The 24,511-nt window shown below is 52.5% G+C and overlaps 11 protein-coding genes across 11 annotated transcripts; 8 read left to right on the top strand and 3 right to left on the bottom strand.

The window, feature by feature from the left end:
- The first annotated feature begins 2,151 nt into the window (after positions 1 to 2,151).
- BDV17DRAFT_249289 (GTP-binding protein Obg) lies at positions 2,152 to 4,221 on the top strand. The gene has a single exon (XM_073756197.1). It carries the CDS (start codon positions 2,367 to 2,369, stop codon positions 4,032 to 4,034), a length of 1,668 nt encoding a protein of 555 aa, XP_073621284.1. The 5' UTR covers positions 2,152 to 2,366; the 3' UTR covers positions 4,035 to 4,221.
- A 22-nt stretch (positions 4,222 to 4,243) lies between these two features.
- On the top strand, positions 4,244 to 6,202 carry BDV17DRAFT_249288 (putative JmjC domain protein). The gene has a single exon (XM_073756196.1). The coding sequence runs from the start codon at positions 4,368 to 4,370 to the stop codon at positions 6,108 to 6,110; it is 1,743 nt and encodes a 580-aa protein (XP_073621283.1). The 5' UTR covers positions 4,244 to 4,367; the 3' UTR covers positions 6,111 to 6,202.
- On the bottom strand, positions 6,193 to 10,704 carry BDV17DRAFT_7912 (bifunctional urea carboxylase/allophanate hydrolase). The gene is made up of 8 exons (XM_073765148.1): positions 10,305 to 10,704; positions 10,136 to 10,255; positions 9,806 to 10,079; positions 9,035 to 9,755; positions 7,684 to 8,984; positions 7,477 to 7,630; positions 6,584 to 7,417; positions 6,193 to 6,523 (listed from the first exon to the last, which is right to left on the bottom strand). The coding sequence occupies exons 1-8, from the start codon at positions 10,373 to 10,375 to the stop codon at positions 6,285 to 6,287; spliced, it is 3,714 nt and encodes a 1,237-aa protein (XP_073621282.1). The 5' UTR covers positions 10,376 to 10,704; the 3' UTR covers positions 6,193 to 6,284.
- BDV17DRAFT_7950 (LamB/YcsF family protein) lies at positions 10,630 to 11,728 on the top strand. Its single transcript, XM_073765158.1, has 2 exons — positions 10,630 to 10,840; positions 10,907 to 11,728. Exons 1-2 carry the CDS (start codon positions 10,790 to 10,792, stop codon positions 11,615 to 11,617), a joined length of 762 nt encoding a protein of 253 aa, XP_073621281.1. The 5' UTR covers positions 10,630 to 10,789; the 3' UTR covers positions 11,618 to 11,728.
- Positions 11,729 to 12,696: 968 nt separating this feature from the next.
- Positions 12,697 to 15,535, top strand: BDV17DRAFT_7925 (putative homeobox and C2H2 transcription factor). The gene has a single exon (XM_073765152.1). It carries the CDS (start codon positions 12,994 to 12,996, stop codon positions 15,511 to 15,513), a length of 2,520 nt encoding a protein of 839 aa, XP_073621280.1. The 5' UTR covers positions 12,697 to 12,993; the 3' UTR covers positions 15,514 to 15,535.
- Positions 15,536 to 16,215: 680 nt separating this feature from the next.
- On the top strand, positions 16,216 to 17,317 carry BDV17DRAFT_286156 (uncharacterized protein; the record flags this gene model as incomplete). Its single annotated transcript, XM_073760847.1, has 2 exons — positions 16,216 to 16,612; positions 16,668 to 17,317. 2 exons carry the CDS (start codon positions 16,216 to 16,218, stop codon positions 17,315 to 17,317), a joined length of 1,047 nt encoding a protein of 348 aa, XP_073621279.1.
- Positions 17,318 to 17,718: 401 nt separating this feature from the next.
- BDV17DRAFT_7870 (putative ubiquitin-conjugating enzyme) lies at positions 17,719 to 19,190 on the top strand. The gene is made up of 4 exons (XM_073765140.1): positions 17,719 to 17,947; positions 18,003 to 18,097; positions 18,158 to 18,894; positions 18,949 to 19,190. The coding sequence occupies exons 1-4, from the start codon at positions 17,886 to 17,888 to the stop codon at positions 19,048 to 19,050; spliced, it is 996 nt and encodes a 331-aa protein (XP_073621278.1). The 5' UTR covers positions 17,719 to 17,885; the 3' UTR covers positions 19,051 to 19,190.
- On the top strand, positions 19,191 to 19,759 carry BDV17DRAFT_7889 (uncharacterized protein). The gene is made up of 2 exons (XM_073765144.1): positions 19,191 to 19,650; positions 19,706 to 19,759. Exon 1 carries the CDS (start codon positions 19,331 to 19,333, stop codon positions 19,610 to 19,612), a length of 282 nt encoding a protein of 93 aa, XP_073621277.1. The 5' UTR covers positions 19,191 to 19,330; the 3' UTR covers positions 19,613 to 19,650; positions 19,706 to 19,759.
- Positions 19,760 to 20,264: 505 nt separating this feature from the next.
- On the bottom strand, positions 20,265 to 21,659 carry BDV17DRAFT_286154 (putative CUE domain protein; the record flags this gene model as incomplete). The annotated part of the gene is made up of 1 exon (XM_073760846.1): positions 20,265 to 21,659. One exon carries the CDS (start codon positions 21,657 to 21,659, stop codon positions 20,265 to 20,267), a length of 1,395 nt encoding a protein of 464 aa, XP_073621276.1.
- Positions 21,660 to 22,068: 409 nt separating this feature from the next.
- pex7 (putative peroxisome biosynthesis protein (Peroxine-7)) lies at positions 22,069 to 23,202 on the top strand (the record flags this gene model as incomplete). Its single annotated transcript, XM_073759571.1, has 3 exons — positions 22,069 to 22,232; positions 22,299 to 22,719; positions 22,801 to 23,202. The coding sequence occupies 3 exons, from the start codon at positions 22,069 to 22,071 to the stop codon at positions 23,200 to 23,202; spliced, it is 987 nt and encodes a 328-aa protein (XP_073621275.1).
- Positions 23,203 to 23,279: 77 nt separating this feature from the next.
- Positions 23,280 to 24,399, bottom strand: BDV17DRAFT_7832 (DUF1014 domain protein). Its single transcript, XM_073765132.1, has 3 exons — positions 24,255 to 24,399; positions 24,089 to 24,189; positions 23,280 to 23,991 (listed from the first exon to the last, which is right to left on the bottom strand). The coding sequence occupies exons 1-3, from the start codon at positions 24,309 to 24,311 to the stop codon at positions 23,472 to 23,474; spliced, it is 678 nt and encodes a 225-aa protein (XP_073621274.1). The 5' UTR covers positions 24,312 to 24,399; the 3' UTR covers positions 23,280 to 23,471.
- Positions 24,400 to 24,511: the final 112 nt, after the last annotated feature.

Here is a 24,511-nt window from a genome sequence, read left to right as displayed (position 1 = left end):
CCATGCAGGAAACCAGCGGAATGATTGGAACTTGTGCCACCATAGAGTACAAAGGACCCTCGGGCCTACACTCCGTTAATTCCGTTCAATATTTCCTTCGTATCAACCTCCGCCATGATGATCATCAATATATCGCATCGAGCCTCAACATAGCTGCCCAGCCAAGTCAAATCAGCTGCGCAAACACCGGCCGGATAAATCATCCGTCCATATAATTATGCTTCCAGCACTTGGAATCACCGCTATATTCACTGCCTCAATAATCTACCTAGATTCCTGCAAACGGAGCGAAGCTGAGGTGTGCTGTACTGCTTCCCAGAGAAGTAAATGGCTCCGCGCATGCTGCTGCGGCGCAGGTAGAAGCTAACTACAGGGTTGAGCTACGTAGCTATCGACATAGTCTTGGCACGCGACCTGTAAGCGACGTACAAGGCTTCATCAAATCGACGGCGCTACGGACAGGGCTGCCCAAGTATAAATCGCCTCGGTGATGCTTGAGGCGGCCCGTATGGCAATGATAGTCAACCTGGACCTATGGTATTTTGTGGCGGGAAGAGCTGGGCTGATGCTCAAAGCAGCGACCGCTCTTCTATGTCCATCCTCTGCACTGAGTTTGTTTCTAGACCACAGTGGTTTTCGCAGATAGGTTGGAATGACGTGTAGGCAGTTAATTGGAAGTAGACACTCAGCAATAAGGGCTGAGCTGAAGACTGGGATCGGATCCATACCTCAGCTCCAGCCTCCATACAAGTCCAGCCAACAACCTGGCCTTCCAGAACCCAACCCAAAGGACCGGTCTAACCAACGCACGCCGCAATTCCCGTAAATTGTGACAAAAGTACCTCCTTTAATTCTTTGGTTCAAGTATGCCGATTACCTCATATCCAAAGTCAAGACTCCAATTTTCATCAAAAGTTCGCCCTCCAATTTAGCCCCTGTCCCCAGTATGGGGCCTCATTGGTCGACGTTTTGATCATGGAGTACCTTACATCGGGGACACGGGATGTTTGAAAGTACCGGTTTTACAAGGTACGTACAGACAGTCCTGACAGAAATCGGTATGTTTGAGCTTCTATTCGAATTCGAACTCTAACTGTTGAGGTTTGCTTGAGCAGCTGCTTCAACGCTTCGGAGAGTTGGTTGCCGCGGACTTGTACAAAGTGGCTTTCTCCTAGCGAATTTTATTGTGTCTCCCCAGGGACTTTTGATATATCCGATGTGCCTGATACCGATCTACAGAGTGCAGAGGACGACCGACGAAGGCGTCGACTATGCCATGAGTCCGTAGGTCTAGACCGTATGTTGAGATGTGAAGAATTGCCACCGCTGGAGCCATTATGACTTCAATGTATTATTATTGTTCCAGGCCATTCTCTGATCGCTGAAGAATCGCATCGTTGGGGGAATAATTACTCTGTATTGATTGCCACAATAATCCCCCGTACGATCCTGTCCGGTGGCGTTGTCTTGCCGAATTCTGAACTCAGGAGGTAGATACGTACGTAGCTCACGCCGTCGGTCTATACTTGCCTCGTAGAGAAGATCAGCAGCAATGTTGCAGCGGGTGTCGTATGACCCCTTGCCATCATCAACTCTGTACCTGGATTTCAATGGCGCAAACACCCGCCCGGCGACAGGCGACCATACCATGGTCATCACGGTATGACCGACGCAATATCCGTATCTTCGACGAATGTATCATGACTAGGCCGGCAGCTCATGAATACGTGAAAGTTGACAACTTTACGGACGGTGCTCGGCAATGCTGTGCTGTGCTGCTCTGACATGCGCCTGTACTCCGCCGTCTCAGATTGTCTTGCCGGCCTTGTCCCGACCGGGTGGCAGAACGGCCACGTCCACGAAAGCTGGGTGCGTCATGAGGACTTTGTAGTAGATAGATATGTTGTAGCGAGGCCACTCTGAAACGAGACATTGTCAGCACTAGGAGTCATACATAATTCCTGGCTTCATCGAACGACTCGAGCTGAGAATAGCTATTGGGCTGCTCGGGGATATTCTAGGAAACAGCAGGGCAGAAGATGTATCATGCGTAGCCTCACCGACCTACCTAGAAGTAGATCGCTCATTGGCAGCGACAAGAGCCTGCTTCGACCGCCTCAAGCTTGAATGGTCGAGGAGGTTCGAAAGGACAAGAGGGATGCTTATCGCCATGCGCCGATATCGATAAGATCACATGACGTCAAAAAGCTTGCGGACTTCGCAGCGTCATGGTCTGACGCAACATACAGTTCTTGAAAACGAAGAGTCTCGATTCCCAACCTGTGCGGTGTTCGAGTGCTCGGAATTAGCTGTCGCGCGACTATCGGTACTGTTCCATGATGAGCGACACCTAGCATCCGACTATAATGGCGACTCAACGAACGAGCCTCCGAACCTTAACCAGTTTACTCTCCCAACGAAGTCATTGCTTCTGCCGTACAACGACACGATCCAGCGCGCTCAGAATACAGAACCGACGATATGCTACGAATTCCGAACCAGACGAGCCGATAGACCAGGGCGCTGATAGCGAACCTCCATCGCATCTCAACCCACCACCGGAAGACTATTCCCGGTTCATCTTCCAGGACAGATGCCGCTCAACAATATATGCCGGCGGCGGAGGACACGGGTGTGTATCGTTTCAGCGCGAGAAATACATTCCCGAGGGTCCTCCGAATGGCGGTGATGGTGGTAGCGGCGGAAGCGTCTACATCCAGGCCGTCGAAGGCATGACCAGCCTACATAAACTCGCTCGGAGCGGGGTAATCAGGGCAACTCGGGGCAGGAACGGTCAGGGCAAAAGCAAGGGTGGGAAGCGTGGTGAGGACGTTCTTATCCAGGTTCCTGTGGGCACGGTAGTGCGGGAGGTAGATCGATACGACCCTGTTGCTGAAGAGCAACAACGGCGAAAACTGGAGAAGAAGGCGGCCAAGGCAGCCAAGGCGGCGAAGGAAGACGAGGATGACTTGGACGAGGAAATTGGTGTTGGATCTATTCGTCACGATCGCTGGGTTCTTTTCCCTGGAGCGAACCCGTCAGACTTCCTGACGACAGTGTTCCCGAGCAACCCACCACGTAGGCAAAGCATCGCCGCTCTCGAGCCGAATGCGCCCATACACCTTGATTTCACCCGGCATATGGATAAACCTATGTTGCTCGCGGCTGGGGGTGCCGGGGGCATGGGGAATGGTCACTGGGTGTCTCGCTCGCATCCTCGGCCCAGGTTTGCTTCACGCGGAGAGGGTGGTATGCGTTTGGAGCTGGAATTTGAACTGAAATTGCTTGCGGATGTTGGTCTGGTCGGCAAACCAAACGCAGGGAAAAGTACATTGCTCCGCTCTTTGACGAACAGTCGGACTCGCATCGGGAACTGGGCGTTTACTACTTTAGAGCCCAACATCGGCACTGTGGTTATTGACAACGACAAAGGGCGGCCCTTAGTTGAAGCCAAAGGGAAGATGCCGCGGAAGCGGTTCACTATAGCTGATATCCCGGGATTGGTCAAAGGTGCTCATCTGGACCGTGGCTTGGGGTTAGGGTTCCTGCGGCATATCGAGCGAGCTGGGATCCTGGCTTTCGTGGTAGACCTCAGTGCCGGAGACCCTATCGATGAGCTTCAGGAGCTATGGAATGAACTCGGAAAGTACGAGGAACTGCGCGACATGGAACCGACCGCCAGTGATGGAGGCCACGACGAGCTGACTTGGAACCCTCCGAAGCATGCTCTACCAGAATTACAGACCGAATATGGGACAGAATCAGGCCAGTCAGAAAAGCAACTTCCCGAGCTTGCGCTTCCAGGCATCCATACAAAGCCCTGGTTCGTTGTGGCTACGAAGGGTGATCTTCCTGAGACTCAAGAGCGATTCAGAGCGCTGCAAGAGTACCTGCGCGGCGTCGAACAGGGAAAGCATGAGCACCCGGGAGGGTATGCCGATGGTTGGAGACGAAAAATCTCGGCTATTCCTGTGAGCGCTATGCGAGGTGAAAATGTCCAGCAGATTCCAGGGCTCATAATGCAGTTGTTGTAGTAGAGGGCTCTGTACGATATCCATGTATTTATATAGTGTAAATTAGGCCATTCCTAGCATAAAGCGACTCATAAATCTTGAATGATCATACCACGAGGCAGTATATTTGTTATAATCTGTTTCTCTCTCAAAGGTTGTTGGGTAGGAAGAGGACCTTCCGAACCTTGAAAGCTTCCACAACTCTTGACCTTACCAAACTTCACAACTGTCGCCAATGCAACTACGAACCCTCACACCACTAGTCAAAATGGCTAAAGAACACGTCTTTTCGCCTCCTTGACTCCTCCTCAATCATCCCTCTCTGTTCTTCCCCGTGACATTCAGCAATCAGTGATGATGGTCCTTCAAAAAGTGCTTGCTGCTTCATTCTCCACAATAACGAATACCGCTCCAGACGACCCGATTCTCGAGTGCTTCGACAGTGATCTCGATACCCTCCGTGACGCTCTGTTCGGTAACACAGATGAAGCTATTCGGCTTTCCGACGCGCATCTACGCGTCTTTCCTTTCAAAGATGTCAAAGCCTGCTGGCGGAGACTGTATACTGATGCCAGCGTTGCGAAAGCTCTCCTCAGCATCTGTGACAACCTCGGTCTCAACAGCCAGCGCAGGGATACAAACCCAACTAGTGGACAACAACTCGTCTCCCACTTGATCGACACCCTCAATAACTGCTCAAGCGATCCGCTGAAAGTCGACCCCGCCGCGCCCTGGCTCTCGCCAGCCGTCCACCTTCTCGACAAAGCCTTGATCATGACCGGCGCGCCGCTCCGCGAGGGCCTCATCGAGACACTCCTCTCTGCTCTACAAGAAGCTACAAAATTTCATACTATCGACGCCCGCGACGTGCCTGATTCAGATACCAACGAAGCTTCAGATTACCCCTCTCGTGCCTCAAAACGGCGAAAGCTCTCTCCTCCGCTCTTCCCTCCCGATGCCGTTCCTGCACCGAGCCTGAAGTATCCCATCACGCGTGTTTCAGACCCAACTTTTGATTACATGGAAGAACATATACAGACTGTCAAGACTCCACTGGTGATTACGGACGCCGTGGAGCACTGGCCTGCGATGTCGACGCGGCCGTGGGCTTCGCGCGATTACTGGCTTGAGCGTACATTTGGCGGGCGCAGGTTGGTTCCCGTGGAGATTGGCAGGTCATATACGGATGACGGATGGGGACAACGGATTATGGAATTCAAAGAGTTTGTTGAGAGGTATATTTGGAGGGAGCCGCCAGCGTCTAAATCCAGATCGACAGCTGATAATGGCAACGCGGATCAAGTCCTTGAAGAGCACGACGATGAAGACAGCAACCAAACGGGGTATCTCGCGCAGCATGACCTCCTAGCGCAGATCCCATCTTTGCGAAAGGATATCTCCGTCCCGGACTTCTGCTACATTGACCCTCCGGCACCTGACAAAGGCACCCCGGTATACCTGAAGAAACGCCAGGAACGGGAAGAAGAGCGACGGAAAAGGAAGGGCGCTCCCGCTTCTAGCCAAAATCAGAAACAAGACGACAATGGCAGTGACCATGATGACGAAGAAGAAGCTGATGACGACTTCATTCCACCACCCAGCGATCCCGTCATAAACACCTGGATCGGGCCCTCCTGGACAATATCCCCCCTCCACCACGATCCCTACCACAACATCCTCGTCCAAGTAACAGGCGCAAAATACATCCGCCTCTACTCTCCTCATACCCCGGCCTTCCAGATCTACCCTCGAGGCATGGAAACCGTGACTTCCGAGCGAGAGCGCAGAAGCAGTCATTCCTCTACCGCAGGTGAGGGCCCAGGAGAGGGAGTAGTTACCTCAGATGCCAACGCCGAGGCCCATGGTTCTTCAACGAACCGCATGGTCGATATGTCGAATACATCTCAGGTTGATCTAGCGTCTATTGAGCTCTCTCCCGCAGAGTTGGAGCAGTGGGAGGCTATGTGGCCTGGATTTCAGCAGGCGGAGTACGTTGAGACGGTGTTAAGGGAGGGTGAATCGTTGTATATCCCTGTTGGATGGTGGCATTATGTGAGGGGGTTGAAGGCGGGGATTAGTGTTAGTTTCTGGTGGTAGTAGGCTACCTAGAGTATCTCGATCACAGGTCCTGTTCTGTGTACTCCTGTACGCACGAATTTGATTCAGATAATTGAATTCGAGATTTTTTACCAGAGACACATAACGTTGAATACTATACATCCCACCAACACCAGAGAAAAGACAAGTAACAAAACACAAAAACATCCCGACCTACTCAGGCCTCCTAACAAGCATAAGAGGCTTCCCGGCCTCAATCGAATCCCCCTGGCTCGCGAGAATCTTCTCAACGGCAGCGCCAACAGCAACAGATTCCGTCCGCACCGCAATCTCAAGCTTCATCGCTTCGAGAATCACGACGATTTGGTCCTTCTCGAGTTTGTCACCTTCTTTCACTTCGACTTTCCAGACGTTGGCGTTCAGTGGGGCCTCGATTGCGGTAATGCATGGGTCTGTGTTTATTCGCGTTAGTGGATTTAGGTTAATATATAGAAAGGGAAGGGAGAACTCACCCTTCAACAACTCCTCAACCGTATCCATTGGCACCCCCCGCTCAGCCTTCTCCCTCGCCCACCGCTCAAGCATCTCCTTCTCAAGCAAATCCATCTCAGCCTGCGCCTTACGCTGCTTCGCCCGAATAGCAGCGACTTCGTCCTTCGTATCGCCAAGAAGCCGATTATGCTCCGCCATATCGAACTCGACTTCCTCCCACTCATACTCGTACCGCCCGCTCTGGAAGAGCGCAAGCTGCCGCTCGTATTCCTCCTCGCTGACCTTGTAAAAGGTGATCTGGTCGAAGTCTTCGAAAAGCCACGGTTTCTGAGCCGTATAGCCGCGTTTTGAGCCGAGGATGTCGACGCCGGGGATGGTGAGGCCGGTCATCTGGTACCCGCCTGGTGAGTCGACGGTGTATATAGCCAGACAGCTACCGCCCCATGAGACCTGACCTGCTGGGGTGAAGACGCGGCTGGGGTTCATCTTGGGGCAGTTCATGCGCTGGCGCGGGTCGACGGGGAGGGAGAGCGGGAGGGCTGTGAAGAAGCCCACGGCGATGACGAGGAAATTGGCGGTTAGGTAGATGTTTTCGAACTCGGCGCGGGAGAAGGCATTGTTGCGCGCGACGAAGTCCATGTTGTCGGGTAGGTAGGAGGCGTAGGGGCGCTGGGTCTCCATGTAGCGCTTGAGAGCGTCGTCTTGGCGCTTGCTTTCGAATGTCAACGGGAGTTTGAAGAGTCGGCTGGGAACCTTTGCGCGGCTGAGGTCGCCGAGTTGGGTTTCGATGGCGCAGAGGTAGGATATTAGCTTCTGTTGGGGGATTTTCGTGCCGTCGTAGTAGAGCATTAGAGCTGTAAGAGATCTTGGTGAGCAGATGCGGGTTAGGGCTGTAGTATGTTTGAAGACTTACAATTCCCGCAGCCGACCATAGAGGTTAGACCAGTTGAAAAAGTGATCTGGCCTGTTGCCTCGATAAGGGCCTTTTTCAACGCAGACACTCTGTAGCGGTGGTTGAGATCGAAGGCACCGGTGCCATAGTCAATCAATAGGTAATCGTCTCCGGCCTGAGAAACGTAAGTCAAATCGACAACTGTTGTGGAATATACACCTCTCCTACCTGACGATAAGAAACCAGTGGCTGATTGCCTTTCGCTGGAATCTGGTGCACAACACCAGTACCTCGTGTCGATGCTGTCTGCGCTGGTGGTAGAGAATTGTTCAGAGGAGCAACAGAACCAAAGTCTCCCTTCTGACAGCCTTGCACAACGTCATCAATGAATTGCTCCACGTTATTGCGCGCCGACAACGCATCTTTCAGAGAAGTGGCCCTGTATTTCATGCTGTCACCTGCCTTGACTTGCCCGAGCTTCCACAGGTCTGCTTTGACGATTGTATGACTACTAACAAAACCACCAAGATCCGGCCCGTCTTGCGGGAAGATGACGGGGTCGTCACCTGTCCAATTGAGGGATCCGATGGCGTAGCCATACTCAATCAGATTGGAAGGATGCGCGCCACCTTCCCCTCCATCCTGGCGAGCCCAGGTCGGCTTAGGACCAAGAAGACGTATTCCACCTCTTGCAGCATTGTGCGAGATTGTCCACTGCGAACCGTAGAGCATGTCAATACTCTCGGGTGTAAAGTATCCTTCATCGTATGGTCCGGGCATCGACATGAGATCCCAGCTGTCGGGATATTGTGGGATGAGATGCTCAGGCAAAGAGAGGTTATTTACTTGCTCTGGAACTTGATCTGAGATTGCTAGATAGTCCCCAGATGTAAGCTGTCGACCTTGATACCCGCCAACACCAACCATCGGCGCAGTAGCTTTTGAGCCAAACCACTCGGCGATGTTAAGGAACCCGCCGAAGACAGCTAGGTAAGCCCTGCAGCCGTTGCCTGTCGTCTTTCCGATCTTCAAGCGTTGACCCGCGTGTATCTTTATCCTTGACCACATAGGCACAGGGATGTCATCGAGCTTAGCATCGATTGGCGCACCGCAGAGCGCGACGACAGCTGGTCCCAGGAAGCGAAGTTCAGGTCCGCTCAAGGTAATCTCCAACCCTTCGAGACCGACAGGGTTACCCACAAGGGTATTAGCAATTCGGAAAGCAACCGAGTCCATGGGACCTGAGTGACAAAAGCCTTTTCCAATTGTTGGCCGGCCCGGCCAGTCTTGAATGAGCGTGTAAGCACCACCAGAGACAACATCGATAGCGGATAGGTTGTATTTGAAGTTGTTCAAGAACTTAGTCAATGTATTTCCGGACCTGAAGTCATTATTGGCAAGTATTTCAGCCAGAAATCCGAGATTAGTGGGAGGGCCACAGATTCTGGACCCGGTCAAGACGTCTTTCAGTCCATCGATGGCCTGCTGTCTGCTCGGCGCCTGATACATGACCTTTGCGATCAAGGGGTCTACACGATTATCAGTTTCCCCTCTTAGAGACATGTGCTGAAATACATACCATAGTTTGCAGATATTTTGATGCCACGGTAAACCCACGTATCAATTCGAGAACCTGGGCTTTCCTGCCATTCCACGCTCTGTAGTGTTCCTGGACAAGGCGCAAAGTCCTTCACCGGGTTCTCCGCATAGACTCTAGCCTCGATGGCTGAACCATTTGGAGCGCCTATCGGAATTTTTGACAGGACATCTGCTTCGAGCCCCTTCTTGCCCGACAGCTGGGCATTTGCTTGCTTGAGCATGAGCTCCACCAGATCAAGGCCGAAACATAACTCCGTGATGCCGTGCTCGACTTGAAGGCGTGTATTCATCTCAAGGAAGAAGAAAGAACCCGATTCGTCGTCCACGAGATATTCGATGGTACCCACGGATCCATAGTGTATCGATTCGGCGAGACGCACAGCAGCCTCGCACAAGCCGTTCCTAAGGTCTGGGTTTTTGGTGACGAAAGGACTCGGGCACTCTTCGATCACTTTCTGGTGTCTCCTCTGAATGGAACACTCTCGCTCGCCAATGGATATAGCTTTGCCTTGTCCATTTCCGAAGACCTGGACTTCGATGTGATGGCTGGAAGGGTAGTAACGCTCAATGAAAAGCCCAGCATTCTTGAACAAAGCTTCTCCTCTGGATTGTACGGTCTGGAATGACTCTCGGACCTCCTTCTCGTTATTGCATGTGAGCAAGCCCATTCCACCACCACCAGCGGTTGCCTTGAGCATGACCTGCGAAAAGTGAGCCCAAAACATACAGGAAATGGCTTGAGGAATCATACAGGAAAACCGAGGCTCTGTGACACGGTCACAGCCTCATCTTCACTTGTTACAAGCCCCTGTGAGCCAGGGACAATAGGTACACCGGCTTTTGTGGCAAGCTCTCGTGCTGTGTGTTTGAGCCCGAATGCTTCGATGCTTTCCGGCGATGGACCAACAAAGACCATGCCAGCGCTGGCAACGGCTCTTGCGAAGTCCGAGTTCTCCGACAGGAAGCCATATCCTGGTATGATAGCATCTACATGCTTCCTTTTGGCGATTTTAATGATCTGATCCCTGTGTTTCTGTCAGGATTTGGCGGAAGGAAAGAATCTCGGAGGAACCTAACTGACCCGTCAATATATGCCTTGGAGGGAGCGCCGGAGAGAAGAATAGCTTCGTCTGCTATGTGAACGTGTGATGATGCAGCATCCGGCTCGGTATAGACCGCAATGGTCCGAATGCTGAGCTTCCTTTTGAACTGTTAGTCGCAGATTCCGATATCAACGATGCGGTCCGTACCTTGCAGTCTTTATAATCCGCACAGCAATCTCGCCCCGATTGGCGATCAAAATTGTCTTAAGAGAATCCATAGTTGGGAGCAATGTGTTCTGCCGAGGCCTGGCAAGGATTGGAGTCCGTCCCTACCAGTTACTTATAAAGCGTCCATCTCTCCTATCTCGGTAGCCCCTCACGCGTTTGTCTGCCTGCGGGGAAAGGGACCTCCAATCCATGATGCTGGAAATTAGCTATCATCGATAACAGCTTCGGACAATTCGGCATCGCTGTGATTGCACGATGACGCCGAAGACATTGGGAATTCGGCTCAACGGAGTGATCTGCACAAGGTGATAGGGACAACCTCCCCGAATCCCCCACCCCGCCACGACTGCTGAAGAGTCCCCCGCAGCACCGATCCGTGGTTCGGGAGGGGCTTAAGCTCTGCGTATAAGTACCGGTCCGGTCCTTGCGACCGGCATTCAAGGCTGACTGCAACAAAATTCGTCATGGCCCCAATCACGAAAAAGGCAGTGGTCAACTGCGACATGGGGGAAGCGGTATGTCTTCACAATGCTCCCTCACTTCGACAATCGAACAGCGAGCTAACGCGATCGATCGATTAGTACGGGAATTGGTCTTGTGGCCCAGATCTCGAGCTTCTCCCATTGATCGACATAGCCAACATCGCCTGCGGCTTCCATGCGGGCGATCCCTTGATCATGCAGGAAACAGTACGCAACTGCAAAGCTCACAATATCTTAATGGGAGCGCATCCCGGTCTGCCAGACATCCAAGGCTTCGGGCGACGTGAGATGAAGCTTTCCCTCGAGGAGCTCAAAGCGATCACCATCTACCAAGTCGGAGCTCTCCAAGCGTTCTTGGATCGCGAGGGAGTGAGCCTCAATCATGTCAAGCCTCATGGCGCTCTTTACGGAATGATGTGCAGGGATTATGAGGTCGCGAAAGCTGTCATGCAGGGAATTCCTAAGGGAGTTCCTGTCTTTGGTTTACCAGGGACGAATATGGAAAAGGCTGCCAACGATTTGGGTATCGAATTTCGAGCTGAATTCTATGGCGATATTAAATATGACTCTAAGGGAATGCTTGTGATTGACCGCAAGAAGAAGGCATGGGATCCCGCAGATGTTGAGAAGCATGTCCGACAGCAGCTTGAGGATCAGTCCGTGACGAGTGTGGACGGTACTGTTGTGCCGCTGCCAATCAAAGATTATCAGGTGTCCATCTGCTGTCATTCGGATTCCCCAGGCTGCGTTGAAATCATCAAGACAACGAAGAAAGTGGCAGACGAGTTCAACAAGAAATATGGATTTTGAGTGGTTTGTACATATTACCATGAGTTCATAGCCTCCATTGATTTCCCGAGGCAGTTGAGTTTCTTGTCAAAAGACGCTTTACTGGTAGAGGCAAGGGGAGACCTCAGAGATCATGGCTCCCAAGTTTGCAGACACAATCACCCCTCTATAAAGCGTAACATTTACCGGCATATTTGGTATGGGGTTGTACACAGGTTACGGAGCAGATAGCGAATTTCCGCATGGTATTGACTTGTCATCGCGTTCTGTCGAGGGATGCGAGGAGGCAGGCGAAATGCGTGTTCTCGTATTACTCTACTGAAGAGTTGGCAGAAAACGGCTCACACTTTTGGTTGAGCAACACCTCGGTTATTAACGTTATCGTTATCGTTATCAGTATCGCTGTGGCGGTGCATGCGGAGGATGAGCGTGTCATGTCTCTCACCATCGAGGTTATCGAATCCAATGGCGAGTCCAAACGCAGAGTCGCAGGCGGCGAAGCAAGACGATATGACCGAAGGACTCAAAAAGGGAGCTAAGCTGCGTTAGGAAAATCAGTAGCGAGAAGATGTCGTCTTCATCGTATCCGTTCTTTGGCTGTAGAATGGTCGGTGCTCAGTCCAAGTGACCACCGCCTCGACGTCAGACGGGCCATCAGTCGGTCTACAAAGAGGGCCATGACGAGTATTGATATAGTAATTGCGGCCGAGGCCCATGTTTGAAACAAGGACTATGGCTTGATAAACCAAGAGCGGAACGGGGAGGGAGGAGAAAGACTCCGACATCGTTTGGGGATGAATCATTGGGCTGAGCGACTAACCGCGATAGGAAAAGCGCTGTCATCGGAAGGGCGTGCATGTTCTGTTAGTCCCGAACATGCGCCTTCTCCATCCCCTCCATCAAGCCTCCGCCGCGCCTACTCATGGGTCCAGCTCGTGTAGGGGGTCGCATTCCTCAATGTCTGATGGGCTGATTCCTCGAATATGCCCCCCCAGGAAGTGCATGATGACAATCAGCCCTCGGTCAAGACCGCAGGCAGCCGCGTGAGCGATTCCGCTCCGACCACTAACTGCGTTTACACAGGCAGGTAATCCGACTAACCGACCGAAGAAGATATCGAATGATCGAAGGGACTGGATGACTTGGTAGGAGCAGACGCTAGCAGGGTCCAATCTATCCACTCGTTCGGCATGCTTTTCATACCCCAGACGAAAAACATAGCCCTCTTCTCGTGATATCCACCCCCTCCATCCTCCATCCTCCGTTCATCTCTCTACGTTTCTCAATTCTCCTTTTCTTATCTGGCCTTCATTTACCCTTGCACTGCTGTCATTCTCGTGCTTGGTCAGCGCTACGCCAGTCGTTGCGACCAACGCTTTATCTCATCCAGCCTTAAAATGGAGTTCTTCGATTTTGATGAGGCTGCATCCGGGTCCCACGCCTCCCACGCACGGGACGACGACGTTGCCTCTGACCAACTCGATTTCGACGAAATTGAGGTTGAAGCAAACTACCAGTCACTTCTACAAGATCAGTCAGAGCCCCCAAACTTCTTACCCAGACAGCGGGAGCCTTGCAAGGGGATCCTAGTCGATGGCTCTTTTGATCCAGACGGTGTCTATCCAATGTTCCGAGCCCAAGACCCGTGCGACTTTTGCAGGAACATGGGACTGGATTGCTTCATGGCCAAACGAGGTGTGATGCAAAAGAGTGGTTGCACTTGCTGCATCTCGCTGTATCGCGAATGCAGCTTCACTCAGACCATGCCTCAGGGTAAATCCGGCTTGGATACATTACATCCAATTTCCGAGAACATCGATATTCCCACTGGAGGATTAACGGGCAAAAAAGTGCTCAAATCCTTTTCCGGCATCACAGAAGATGTTGAAGGCCGTGCGAGGAAGAGCAGCTCTCGGCTCTCGCGAGAGGCCGTTCGGATTCTCAAGGCTTGGCTCTATGATCATAGTGACCATCCCTATCCCACAGAGGAGGAGAAAGAGGAATTGAAGTTATGTACAGGGTTAAAGCGGACTCAAATCACCAATTGGCTTGCCAATGCCAGAAGACGTGGTAAAATCCGACCTGCGCCTCGGAGCAGTTCACCCGTCCCGGGCGCAATTGAAATTCCAAGGCAGCCAGAGGTCGATCACACGCTCATGACCCCCCTTGAACGTTGGAAGTACTCTCCTCCTGAAAACGAACCGGCTGCCATTTCCAACATTCTGCGAGCTTTGGAGGATCCATCACTTGAAGTACGTCAGGGATCACGTGCCCATCCTCGGCGGACTGGGTCTAGCAATGACTCAAGCCATGCCAACTCGAATGTCTTCGACGCGTCGTCCCTAGTCAGCAGCCATGAAAACAGTCAATCAGCCAGTCGTTCCTCTTTGTCTGACCTCTCCTTTGCCTCTGCCTTTTCTCATCGCTCTTCTATCGGGTCCTACGGCTCAATGGACCGGAAAGAGCGCCGCCGTCGTCGCAAGCCCTCCACCCCTGCCAATGCCTTTGCTCAGCAGAAAGCCAAAAGTGCTCGCATCTATCAGTGCACATTCTGTGCAGACTCTTTCCAGACAAAGTATGACTGGCAGCGTCATGAAAAGTCACTGCACCTAGCCCTCGAGAAATGGACCTGCGCACCTCACGGAGGCGTAACATTCATCAAGGGTGCAAACCGTTGTGTATTCTGCATGGCCGTCGATCCAGACAATGAACACCTTGAGGCGCATAACTATAGTACCTGTGCAGAGAAGAGTTCAGCAGAGCGAACATTCTACCGGAAAGACCATCTCAATCAACATCTTCGATTAATGCATAACGTACGGTTCGATCCGTTCATGGATCAGTGGCGAAGTCATACCACGGAGATCATATCGCGTTGTGGTTTCTGTGGTATCACCTTGACGACTTGGAAAGGTCGAGCGGACCATCTCGCTACCCACTTCAAGAACGGTGCCGACATGAACCAGTGGCAGGGTGACTGGGGTTTCGAACCCGTCGTGCAGAATCTCGTCGAGAACGCCATGCCACCTTATCTCATTGGTCAGGAACGTAACTCTCTTGATCCGTTCAAGCTCTCGGATTATAAGGCTGGAGCACCTGGCCTAACCATCCCGGAGGACGCCAATTGTTTTGAGCGTCTGAAACTGGAGCTCACCGCGTTCATTCGAGGTCACTTATCAAGTGGTGCTGTGCCGACGGACCAGATGATCCAAGAACAAGGTCGCCGAGTAGTATATGGATCCGATGATCCGTGGAACCAGACTTGTGCTGATAATCCTGTCTGGCTGAGTATCTTGAAACGTGATGCCGGCCTTGAGCCTGCCCCAGGTTCAGAGCATATTCAGTTCGCAAATCTGGGCATGCAACCACCGTTCGCATCCCGAGATGGTCTTCGACAGCCACCAGTATGCGCTCGCGCGCCGGCCGCCACAGGATACCACAGCTCCGGTTTCCAAAGCCCAGCTCTTCCAGGCACCGGCCGATCATCTGCTGTTCCAAGCGCCCGCCAAAGTTCGGCTGGCAGTTTCTCGGGCAGTGGGGCGATGTTCTCGGCTGCTCCTTCTGGTCTATCAACTGATTTCGGTAGCTGCTGTGCGTCGGGCAAAGCTTCATCCTTCTCTACACCGCTGAGCACATCTGTCGACCCATTTGTGCAAATGGGCTTTGACCCGGAGTTCCTTCGGCACCTGAACAATCGTTACGACGAGGAGTTGCCGTTGGATGAGATGGAAGGCCTGAATTTCGGAGTTGATCACGGCGGAAGCTCCAATGTCATTCAGCCTATGGACATGGCGGGTGCAAACGTTGGCGCAACCGCTCCGATCGCTATTCCCACCTCGAAACAACCCGATATGATGATTCCCGATGCAGTCCCGTCCGACGTCCAATTTAAAAGCACTGATAGAGCTGGAATGTGAGCGTAATCGTATTGGGGATGGACCGCTGGCGAGTCAAAAAGTTTCAGATTGTAGATAGATCGAGCAGTTTCCGGCTGTACCTAATTTTCTCTCCAAATCCATGTTTGGCTCTTTTTCTGCCTAGTCCTGAGGCTATGCCTCGATTATAAGCGCCATCGTCCTCGGATGGTGACATTGCAGGTGGAGTGACAGGGGTGGTCGAAGGGCGTACAAACCCCAAGCAACTCCCTCCGATTGGATGCCGAGGGATCGAAGGGCGTGGTGTGACATCTCTGGTCACCATACAAATAGATAATTTACTTTAGAGAGAGCCTCTTCTTCTACATTCCAGGAAGAAAAAAGAGTCCTGCAATTACTCGGAGCGTCATCTGCTTCTACTTGATAGCGTGTGTTTCGCCCCACCAACCAGCCTGGCATGTGAACTGCAGGCCAAGGCTGATTCGCAACGACTCTGCATCCCCAACGTCTCAAATCTCGATTCTAGACTTTGCATTATCTTTCTATCTACGATGGCCTACTTCTATATCGTAATCATGCTAGCCACCACGGCGGGGTGAATTTTCTCACTCCTCTTGCAAAGGTGCTTCTTATCTCTCTCCTCTACCCTATATCTGAACGGATTGTGTCGAAGAGCGCCTCTATGCCTACACCTCGAGAAACCTAGTCTCTATCTCACTTCGCCCCTCTTAGCCTACGGACCTCATGGCCGAGATCCCAACGGGCTCTACACCCGGTCCGCAAAACCCAACATTCTCGCTCCTGCCACAGTTTATTCCAGCCGTGATAAAACGGCGCTTGACGCGGTCTTCGTCTCGGTACGCGTTAGTCAGGACCGAGATTGGCTCTTCTCTACCCTCACGGTCGATGCCATCTCCTTTCAGCAGCAGTACAAGTACTACCACCAGGCTGAGTACAGGGGATAGCACGCCCCGCCCCTCGTCCTCAGGAAGCGCAAGCACGGGGCGAACCTCAGACGACTCGTTCGCGCAGGACGAGGACGTGGCCACTCCTAGGGAACCGGACCTATTGGCTTTACCGGTAGGCGTGGGGACGAATATGGAGGGTGAATCTGGGGTGCGATGGAATCGGGTGAATCCAGGTACCTAGCACCAATCTTCGTCTCCAGACCCAATGAACTAAATATATATGCTTAGCATTCCACCTCCTCCGCGATGCAGGCTACGAAGCCCAACAGCCCCAATCTGAACCGCGGCTCGTGCGCTCGCTATATCTGAATTCAGTCACGTATCTCCTCTCCGCTCTCCCCGAGGACCTAAGTATTGATGAGGCCGCACTCCTCCGGAAAAGTCTCCCGGAGACGCTGAAGCCGGACTTGACGCTGTTGCCATCCCCAGGTCATCATCCAACCGCATCTCCATCCACTAGTATTAGAACCCAGTGCCACCCAGGCCCATGCCCTAACGCGACCCACCGCTCATACCTGCACCGCCTCCTCGCAAGTATCATAGTCTACTTCTGTCTCCTGCTCCAGCTGATAATGCCTTATATCAAGGACGTTATGTTCCAGCTCTATCGATATGACCGTGCGCATAGGGTCACGGAGCGCGTGACGGCGTTTATGCTGGTGCTTGCGGAGAAGGTAGGGAGGGGCGGTGTCGGGTTGGGGAATACAGTGTTGAATCTTTATGATGGGAAGCCTGGGACTGCGGTTTCTGGAGCCGCGGCTTGGTGGGCTGAGGGGCTTGCGGGGGGAATTTATGAGGGGTTGGGTGAGGGCCTGGTGATTTTGGGGTTTGGGGGGTTGAGGGTAGATTTGGACGGGGGGAAGGATAAATGTAGCTAGAGGTGTGTTTAGATGCGATAACATATTCAGGGCATATATTGGTCTCTAGTTTATTATGTTTCCTGTTCGAGTCTTGCCGATGACTCTCGTCTCTTCGTTCTTCAAGCCGATTTGGCGATTTGGCGTAATCCAAGATACAAGATGGATCCTCCATACACTTTGGAATACCTCAAGCAAGGTTCCATATCTGAAGTCGTGGTAGACTTCGACAACAGAGATGAGTTGCAGGCCGTAAAAGCACCATGCCCTGCTGTCAGTCTTCCTGTACTCCAAGGACAAAAAGTTGAGACAAATCTTGAAGATGTGTTGAGGCGCCTAGTGGTAGATATGAATGAGGAGCTTGTGTTCAAGTCTGGCAGATTTAGCAGGCAATCCATTGATTTTCAGAAAGACGGATTTACCTGAGGCTTCAAGGGGAGTGTAGGAGAAGGTCTCAGTAGTATGTCAAGCGTCCCGCTTATGGGCCCGCCAAGCTCCACCTGCAGCGGGAGCTTCTCCGACTCCCGAGTGTCTCCTATCGAATTCCACCTGGCACTTCTTGAATGCTCACCTTCCCCCGACTGGCGCTATGTCAACGACCAGATTGCCCAGTATCCCGTCTCTTCGGAGATACCAGCTGCTCCAGGAACAGTGAGTCCCAAAATGCTGAGCGAAAGCCCACGAGCGTCAACTAATTGTTGTCCAGTGCAAGCCTGAAGCAAGCAGCGCCCCCTGGGGTTTATGTGAGCCTCAATCCTTGTGATCCGTCTCTCTGGGCATGTGTGATCTTTGTTCGAACTGGTAAGTTACAGTGTCAGCTTCAACTCGTGGTTTTTTCAATTAACGATCGCTCGCTTCCAGGCCCCTACGGCTCAGCCATCCTCCGATTCCAGATACGCTTTCCGCCGGACTACCCTGATCGCCCACCGCTCGTGACATTCTCTACGGACGTATTCCATCCCCTGATTGTGCCCCTCACGACATATACTTTCAGCACTGGCGTATCGAATGAAAACCCTGTCAGCGCAACAGACGAGGAGCGCCTACCCCCGGGAGGATTCAGTCTCAGACATGCGTTCCCCCAATGGTTTGGACGGGCGAGGCGTGGTGACGTTGGTCCTGTTCGGTCTTCAAGGGCCGTGAGCCTGAACGGATCTAAGAATGCTCCTGCGGAGGCAACGGAGGCCAACGCGCCCGCGCATGAGACCGCAGACACAGAGACAACCCCAACTGAAGGCGGGGAGGTTGAGGCTGTTGAAGCTCCTCCGGCGGAAGCCCCAGTCAAAACAAGAACGTCAATTCCGGTTCTTGAAATTCTGGATTACATCCGCACGTCGTTCGATGACGAGACTGTTCTCGATTCCGTGCCGCTTGAAGCAGCGGGGAACCCAAGTGCATGGCACGCGTGGAAAGCTCACCGAAAGGATTCAGATAGCCCTGCTGTCACAGATGCTTCGAAGCGCGATAACCCTCAGGCGCGACTTCCGGGTGACTGGCACTGGGATGGAATTTGGACTCGGCGTGTTGAATATGAGATTGAGGCCAGTCGATCAGACGCAACTTTGTTCGGCAACGCTGCCCGAGGCTCTGATGAGATGGTAAGACTTTAACTCTGTTGGTCGACCTTGAAGTCTCGCTAAATATCGATGTAGATTCGCTTTAACCGACTGGATGGGGATGCGCTGGCCTCAATCAAGCAGATGGTGATTCCGCCCGTGGAGGAGACGTCCAGAGAAAACCTTCCCAAGTCATGATGTCTACTGCGCAGCTACGATGCTGTCCCAACCGGCGCTTAAGTCCGACAAGCGAACGCACAACTACTCTCGCTCCTGCCTTATAGGTGCACTTCCCACTGGATTTATTGCCTCACTAAGCAAGCACGACCTCTGACCCTGGAGTTAACACGAGCTCGGTACACACGCGTCTTTCAGCAGAACCTCGTACCTCTATCAATAACCTTGCCACATCCGAATACTCCATTTCTATCGTGCTCTTACATGGCAGTATTGGATTCAACTGTATTAAGGTATCGCCATGAACCCTAAACAGAAAACAGCGATTATTGTCGTCGCGTTAGTTCTGGTACCGATTATCCTCGTCTGCTGCGCATTTGCACTGGCCCTAGGCTGTGCTGAATTCTGGAGCTCGGGGCGTGCTGTTCTCATCAAGCCTTGGATCCGTCGACAGCTGGCTGCTGTACGACAAGGGCTCAAACCGATCAAACCTGGCGATCCTGGCACCGCTACGCGAACCGGACGAAACAATACCGCCTCGAATACGAACACACAAACTTCCATGGGAATGGCGGAGGTCTGATCCGAAATTGCGTGTTTGCTCTTCGGACTGCGAGAAAGGTATGTACGGGGCAATCAAGAATGAATCTCTGCGCTTGCTGATTCGGTCTGGCAGATAGATACCTTTCAGTTCGCACCTCGCTTCCTTCCGAATTGATACAGCCTCTGCAAAAACTTCGAACCCAAGACTTGCGATTTTGAGACGTGATTGCCCGTCTTGCTTGACCTAAAATTTGACGGACCCTCTTATTTGGTTAGTTATGATTACAGTACGTTTGCCTGCAGCCATCTCTCACTGTCCACATTTGATACGAGCATGTAGAGCTAAAACGAATGCAGTCATACCCTCAACCAGCGATTACACTTGTTTCGGATATTGAATTCATGAGATACCCTCTACGCAGCGCATTGCCCGTTCGAATCGGTCATAATAATTGCGACCCGCATTTGGCCCAGCTCGACTTTGCAGCTTCTACAGCAGACAGGCATCGGATCAAGTTCAGCAACACCGGTGGCTCTAACAATGCTTTTTCCCTTGAGCTTGCGCCTACCGTTACGGTGCACTATTTTATAGCATCTTTGCGGCCAGGTTACAGAGGGTTGACCACTTTGTGTATGTAGATGAGCCAGCGTCAAATGCCAGTCTATTCGAGGAATGTTTGCACAGGATCGATTCAGTCGGCAAAATTGGTTAGCTTCGGAGCATTGATATCCTGCTTATTGGTTTGAGGTTGCTTCCAAAGCGGCTCGCCATCGTCGTCGAACTCTGCCCACTGGAAAAACCCACAACCTTTCTTTCCCGGCTTAGAACCCATATAACATAGCCACATGTAGCGACCCCTGCTCTCCCGCTTTCGCTGGACACACTTGAGGACCGCATGCGCATTACACTGACAACGCGGGATGTTTCGCGGCTGCAAAGAGTCCCGATACCACCGATACGTGATATTAATTCGCCGATTTCCAGATAACGGATGCGGGGATATGGTCTGCGCGGGCGCAATGGCATGCTTCCATTCCTCCTGCGTCTCCGCATGCATAACTAAAAGCGAATTATGCGGTAGGGCTATAGCTATCTGCCCCTGAGCGTCAGCCCGTAACCCCATCGCTTTCTCCCTATCCCCAGAGCCTGCTTCCTCTTCATCATCCGGGACAATCCGCCGCACGCGAAACTCCCTCTGAACACCCAGACTTATACTCCCAATGACCGCGCGCGGACCAAGATACGTAAGGTGATCAGTATGATACCCCACACTCTCCGCAGGTCCATCGTAGCAATTCACAAACGCCGCATTGGGCATCCACTCCCGCGGCGACTGATACCTCAATTTCTTGCCCCCCGGATACACATCCCGAATCCGTTTCCTTATCTCGTCATTCACAGCCTCCTGAACACGGCTTGAAATCGCACGGAGATGCGGCGTCGCTTGCCGGATATTAGTGTGGTATGTACCACCGTACGTATAATCGTTTGTATGCTGGGCTTCCTGTTCGGGCGTGGAGACGTAGACGCAGGTAGAGTGTGGGCTTTCGACGGTCCGCTCGAAGATCTGCAGCTGATACCGCGTGAAGTGGCGAGATTCGTCGAGGAGTTCGAGCAGAAGCGCGTTGGCCGTTTCGGGGGGAAGGAAGTTGTGGATTATTGTGCAGGAGGTATGGGCCGAGACGTCTTCCGGTGAGAAGAGGTGGAGTGTTTTGCCCTTCTGGGTGGATGAGATCTTTTGTCCTCCGCTTAGGCTTTTGCTTGATGATGATGCCGATGACGAGGACAGGATGTGAGGGGTTAGAGACGTCTGGATTGCGGTTGCGGCTGTTGATGCGCTTGGTGCTGTTCTTGTCCGTTTGGCGAGGTGCTTTTGCGAGGTGATTGTGGTTATTGCGGTTTCGACCAAACCGCCGCAGGAGACGAGGACGTCTAGGAGTGTGTCCTGGTCGGTGTCTGTGAAGAGGGACACCAGTTGCGCTAGCTTGATGTCGGTTGAGGCGTCATCGTCGTCGGGCGCCACTGTCTGCGGATGTGACTCAACCAGAGGGCTGCGTGGTCTCTTGCGCGAGAGATAGTTGTCCATAGAGTAAGGTATGCTTGGGTAGCATAGTTAGCTAGACCATTGACATAATTTTCATATCATGTCCGTTGGGTTGAAATGAAAAGAAAGTTGCGATGTTCGTGTTTCTGGATCATGAAGCTGCACGTGATTGCTCTTGATGTGGCCAGTCACAGCTCACTTTGGCTGCAGGTTCATGTCGAATGATCTGCAAGTGCTTGTCAGAGTACTGAGATCTTGATGAACGAGTCGAGATGAAAAAAGCAGGTGAATCTTGCAGAGAGTGGCCAGTGGACGATGGACGGGGCAGACAGCGAACCTCGGCTCGTGCCCGCTGCCAATCCCCCGCAATCTGCAGTCTGCCTCTTGTGCTCCTCATTACTCTTTCTCTGTCAACTAAGGTCCAGTCAACCAAGCCTCGAATCCGCTCGACATGCTACATTACCGCACACAAGGCTACAATGGCTATGCGGTCAAATACTCTCCTTTCTTCGACAACCGATTAGCGGTTGCCTCGTCTGCCAACTTCGGCCTTGTCGGCAATGGGCGATTGTTCATTCTTGAATTGACACCCAACGGTATAGTACCAGCTAAATGGTAAGCATCGCTTTCCAACCCCTGTCGCACGCTTCCATAGTTTAGACAGAGCTAAGAGGCTTGTAGGTTCACAACCCAAGACTCCCTCTACGACCTCGCCTGGTCCGAAGCAAACGAGCACCAAGTCCTCACAGCATCCGGCGACGGCAGCATCAAGCTCTTCGACTGCACGCTCAATGACTTCCCGATCCAAAACTGGAAAGAGCACAATCGTGAAGTCTTCAGCGTAAGCTGGAACCTTGTCGCAAAGGACACCTTCTGCAGCAGTAGCTGGGACGGCACCGTCCGCATCTGGTCCCCGCAGCGTCCGCATTCCCTCGTCACCCTCCCCACGCACAGCTGCACTTACTCCGCCGCCTTCTCGCCGCACTCCCCCGATATCCTCTCCTGCGTCTCCTCGGACTCCTACCTCCGTCTTTACGATCTCCGCACGCCCGCTTCGGCGTCAAATCACCTTACACTGCAGATTCCGATTCACGCGGCCCCGGTAAGTCCGATACCGGGGAAGCCTGGGGCGCCGCCAGCGGCGTGTCCGCCCTCCGAAGCGCTCACGCACGACTGGAACAAGTATCGGCCGTCTGTTGTTGCTGTGGCGGGTGTGGATAGGACGATACGGACGTTTGATATTCGAGCGCCGCAGCAGGGCCCGCAGGCTGTGATGATTGGGCACGACTATGCGATTCGGCGGGTTGCGTGGTCGCCGCATCTTTCGAATGTGCTGCTGAGTGCGAGCTATGATATGACGTGTCGTGCTTGGAGCGACCAGTCTCCTGCTGGGGTGGTTGGGGATACGGATCTCATGCGGTCTGGGCCGACGCCGATTATGGGTGCTGAGTTGGGGAGGATGAACCAGCATAGTGAGTTTGCGACGGGCGTGGATTGGTGTCTTTTTGGGAGTGAAGGGTGGTGTGCTAGTGTTGGTTGGGACGAGAGTGTTTACGTTTGGGATGTGAGGGCTGTGATGGGATAGATGGCGTCTTCTTCCTGGTTATGATTCCTTGGGTTCCTCTATATTGAATTATTAGACTGTATTGACATATGATACCTTTCTTTATTCTTGTTCCTTTTGGGTTGTTTATTTTGCTTGTTTATTCTTGAGTCTAGATAGCAACGCTTTTCAGTGAGTCTATCTATACAAAAGCCCTTCTTTCACTTTACATCATTCAAAGGAAGAACCCAATTTCCTTCCCTCTTCCAGCCAAAACCACGGGTATAACGCGCATAATATAAAGTGAACATCTACTTCGCAAGCCTCGCCTCAGTCTTCTTCCTCTCCGCCTCCCTAACAGCAGCAACCTCCTCCCTCGTCGCATCATGCGCAACATGCACCTGATTAAACGGATTCTCCTCACTCTTATCAAACTCCTTCTTGCAAAGCTCAATGCGCTGGTTCCTCCTCAAGCCAGGATTCTCTTCCTCGATCTCCGGCAATCTTCGCGCCTCAAACGCCGCATACGCAGCCTTGTACCGCCGCTCCGGGTGGCGGTCGATCTTGCTCGTGTCCTTGGCTGTCAGTGACAGCGCATCCAGCGCGTTGTCGATACCAGACGCATTCAGGCTGGCGGATTTGGTGGAGGCGGTATTGTCGTCGTCGATTTGGGAGAGGTTAAGCGTGCCCTTTGACGGGCCGGTGTTCTTCTTCGCGGCGGACTTGTTGTTCTTTGGTTTTGAGGGCTGCGAGGCTTCTTCTGCGGCGAGGAGGGCGTCGCGTTCGGCCTTTTTGCGAGCCGCTTCGGCTTTTTTGGCTTCGGCATCTTCTCTGTTAACGTGAAAGGAGGGCGTTAGTTATTGCTTCTTTCTGGGAACGACGGAATGCAATAAAATCGAGAGTGAAGAGGGCACGTTGCGGAGCGTACTTCTTGGATGAGTTCTTTGCGCCCTTAGCCCACTGCTTGTCCTCTTCGGCTGCGCGCTTAGCGTCCTCAACGGCTTTTTTGTTGGCTGCGGCTTCGGCTTTCTGTTTCATTTCGTTGTATATGATTAGCTTCAGTCGGATGATGGACAAGGTAGTGCGGCACTCACGCGAGCATTGCCCGCAGCCTTCTTGGAGTTCTCGCCGGCGCCCTTCTTGCCTGCCATCTTGGGTGCTCTTCTTCGTGGATTGCGCTCGGAAAATAGATCAGATATTAGGGGTAAGCGATGAATAGGTCCGAGAGAGGTGAAGAGAAGGCGACTCGTGAGGGGCAGTTGAGTCAAAGCTTTGATACTTCGGCCCGATTACGGTGGTTATCTGATGGCGGGGTGGCACTGACTAAGCGGTATAACGGGGGATTTTATAC

This window comes from Aspergillus undulatus (assembly GCF_047715775.1).
Source record: "Aspergillus undulatus strain CBS 261.88 unplaced genomic scaffold BDV17scaffold_1, whole genome shotgun sequence".
NCBI lineage: Eukaryota > Fungi > Ascomycota > Eurotiomycetes > Eurotiales > Aspergillaceae > Aspergillus > Aspergillus undulatus.
The sequence above is the reverse complement of the archived record's forward strand: the minus strand, read 5'-3'. Positions and strand labels throughout refer to the sequence as shown.

Excerpts from the sequence above, each read along its gene's own strand:
- BDV17DRAFT_249289 (XM_073756197.1), top strand. The coding sequence starts at position 2,367 with ATGGCGACTCAACGAACGAGCCTCCGAACCTTAACCAGTTTACTCTCC.
- BDV17DRAFT_7925 (XM_073765152.1), top strand. The coding sequence starts at position 12,994 with ATGGAGTTCTTCGATTTTGATGAGGCTGCATCCGGGTCCCACGCCTCC.
- BDV17DRAFT_7870 (XM_073765140.1), top strand. The coding sequence starts at position 17,886 with ATGTCAACGACCAGATTGCCCAGTATCCCGTCTCTTCGGAGATACCAG. Across the intron at positions 17,948-18,002 it reads TACCAGCTGCTCCAGGAACA|TGCAAGCCTGAAGCAAGCAG; the intron begins GTGAGTCCCAAA and ends ATTGTTGTCCAG. Across the intron at positions 18,098-18,157 it reads TGTGATCTTTGTTCGAACTG|GCCCCTACGGCTCAGCCATC; the intron begins GTAAGTTACAGT and ends GCTCGCTTCCAG.
- BDV17DRAFT_7950 (XM_073765158.1), top strand. The coding sequence starts at position 10,790 with ATGGCCCCAATCACGAAAAAGGCAGTGGTCAACTGCGACATGGGGGAA. Across the intron at positions 10,841-10,906 it reads ACTGCGACATGGGGGAAGCG|TACGGGAATTGGTCTTGTGG; the intron begins GTATGTCTTCAC and ends TCGATCGATTAG.
- BDV17DRAFT_249288 (XM_073756196.1), top strand. The coding sequence starts at position 4,368 with ATGATGGTCCTTCAAAAAGTGCTTGCTGCTTCATTCTCCACAATAACG.
- BDV17DRAFT_7912 (XM_073765148.1), bottom strand. The coding sequence starts at position 10,375 with ATGGATTCTCTTAAGACAATTTTGATCGCCAATCGGGGCGAGATTGCT. Across the intron at positions 9,756-9,805 it reads CACAGAGCCTCGGTTTTCCT|GTCATGCTCAAGGCAACCGC; the intron begins GTATGATTCCTC and ends CACTTTTCGCAG. Across the intron at positions 7,418-7,476 it reads TATGGTCGGCTGCGGGAATT|CTCTAATGCTCTACTACGAC; the intron begins GTAAGTCTTCAA and ends GATCTCTTACAG.
- BDV17DRAFT_7832 (XM_073765132.1), bottom strand. The coding sequence starts at position 24,311 with ATGGCAGGCAAGAAGGGCGCCGGCGAGAACTCCAAGAAGGCTGCGGGC. Across the intron at positions 24,190-24,254 it reads AGGCTGCGGGCAATGCTCGC|AAAGCCGAAGCCGCAGCCAA; the intron begins GTGAGTGCCGCA and ends GAAATGAAACAG. Across the intron at positions 23,992-24,088 it reads GCAAAGAACTCATCCAAGAA|AGAAGATGCCGAAGCCAAAA; the intron begins GTACGCTCCGCA and ends TCACGTTAACAG.
- BDV17DRAFT_7889 (XM_073765144.1), top strand. The coding sequence starts at position 19,331 with ATGAACCCTAAACAGAAAACAGCGATTATTGTCGTCGCGTTAGTTCTG.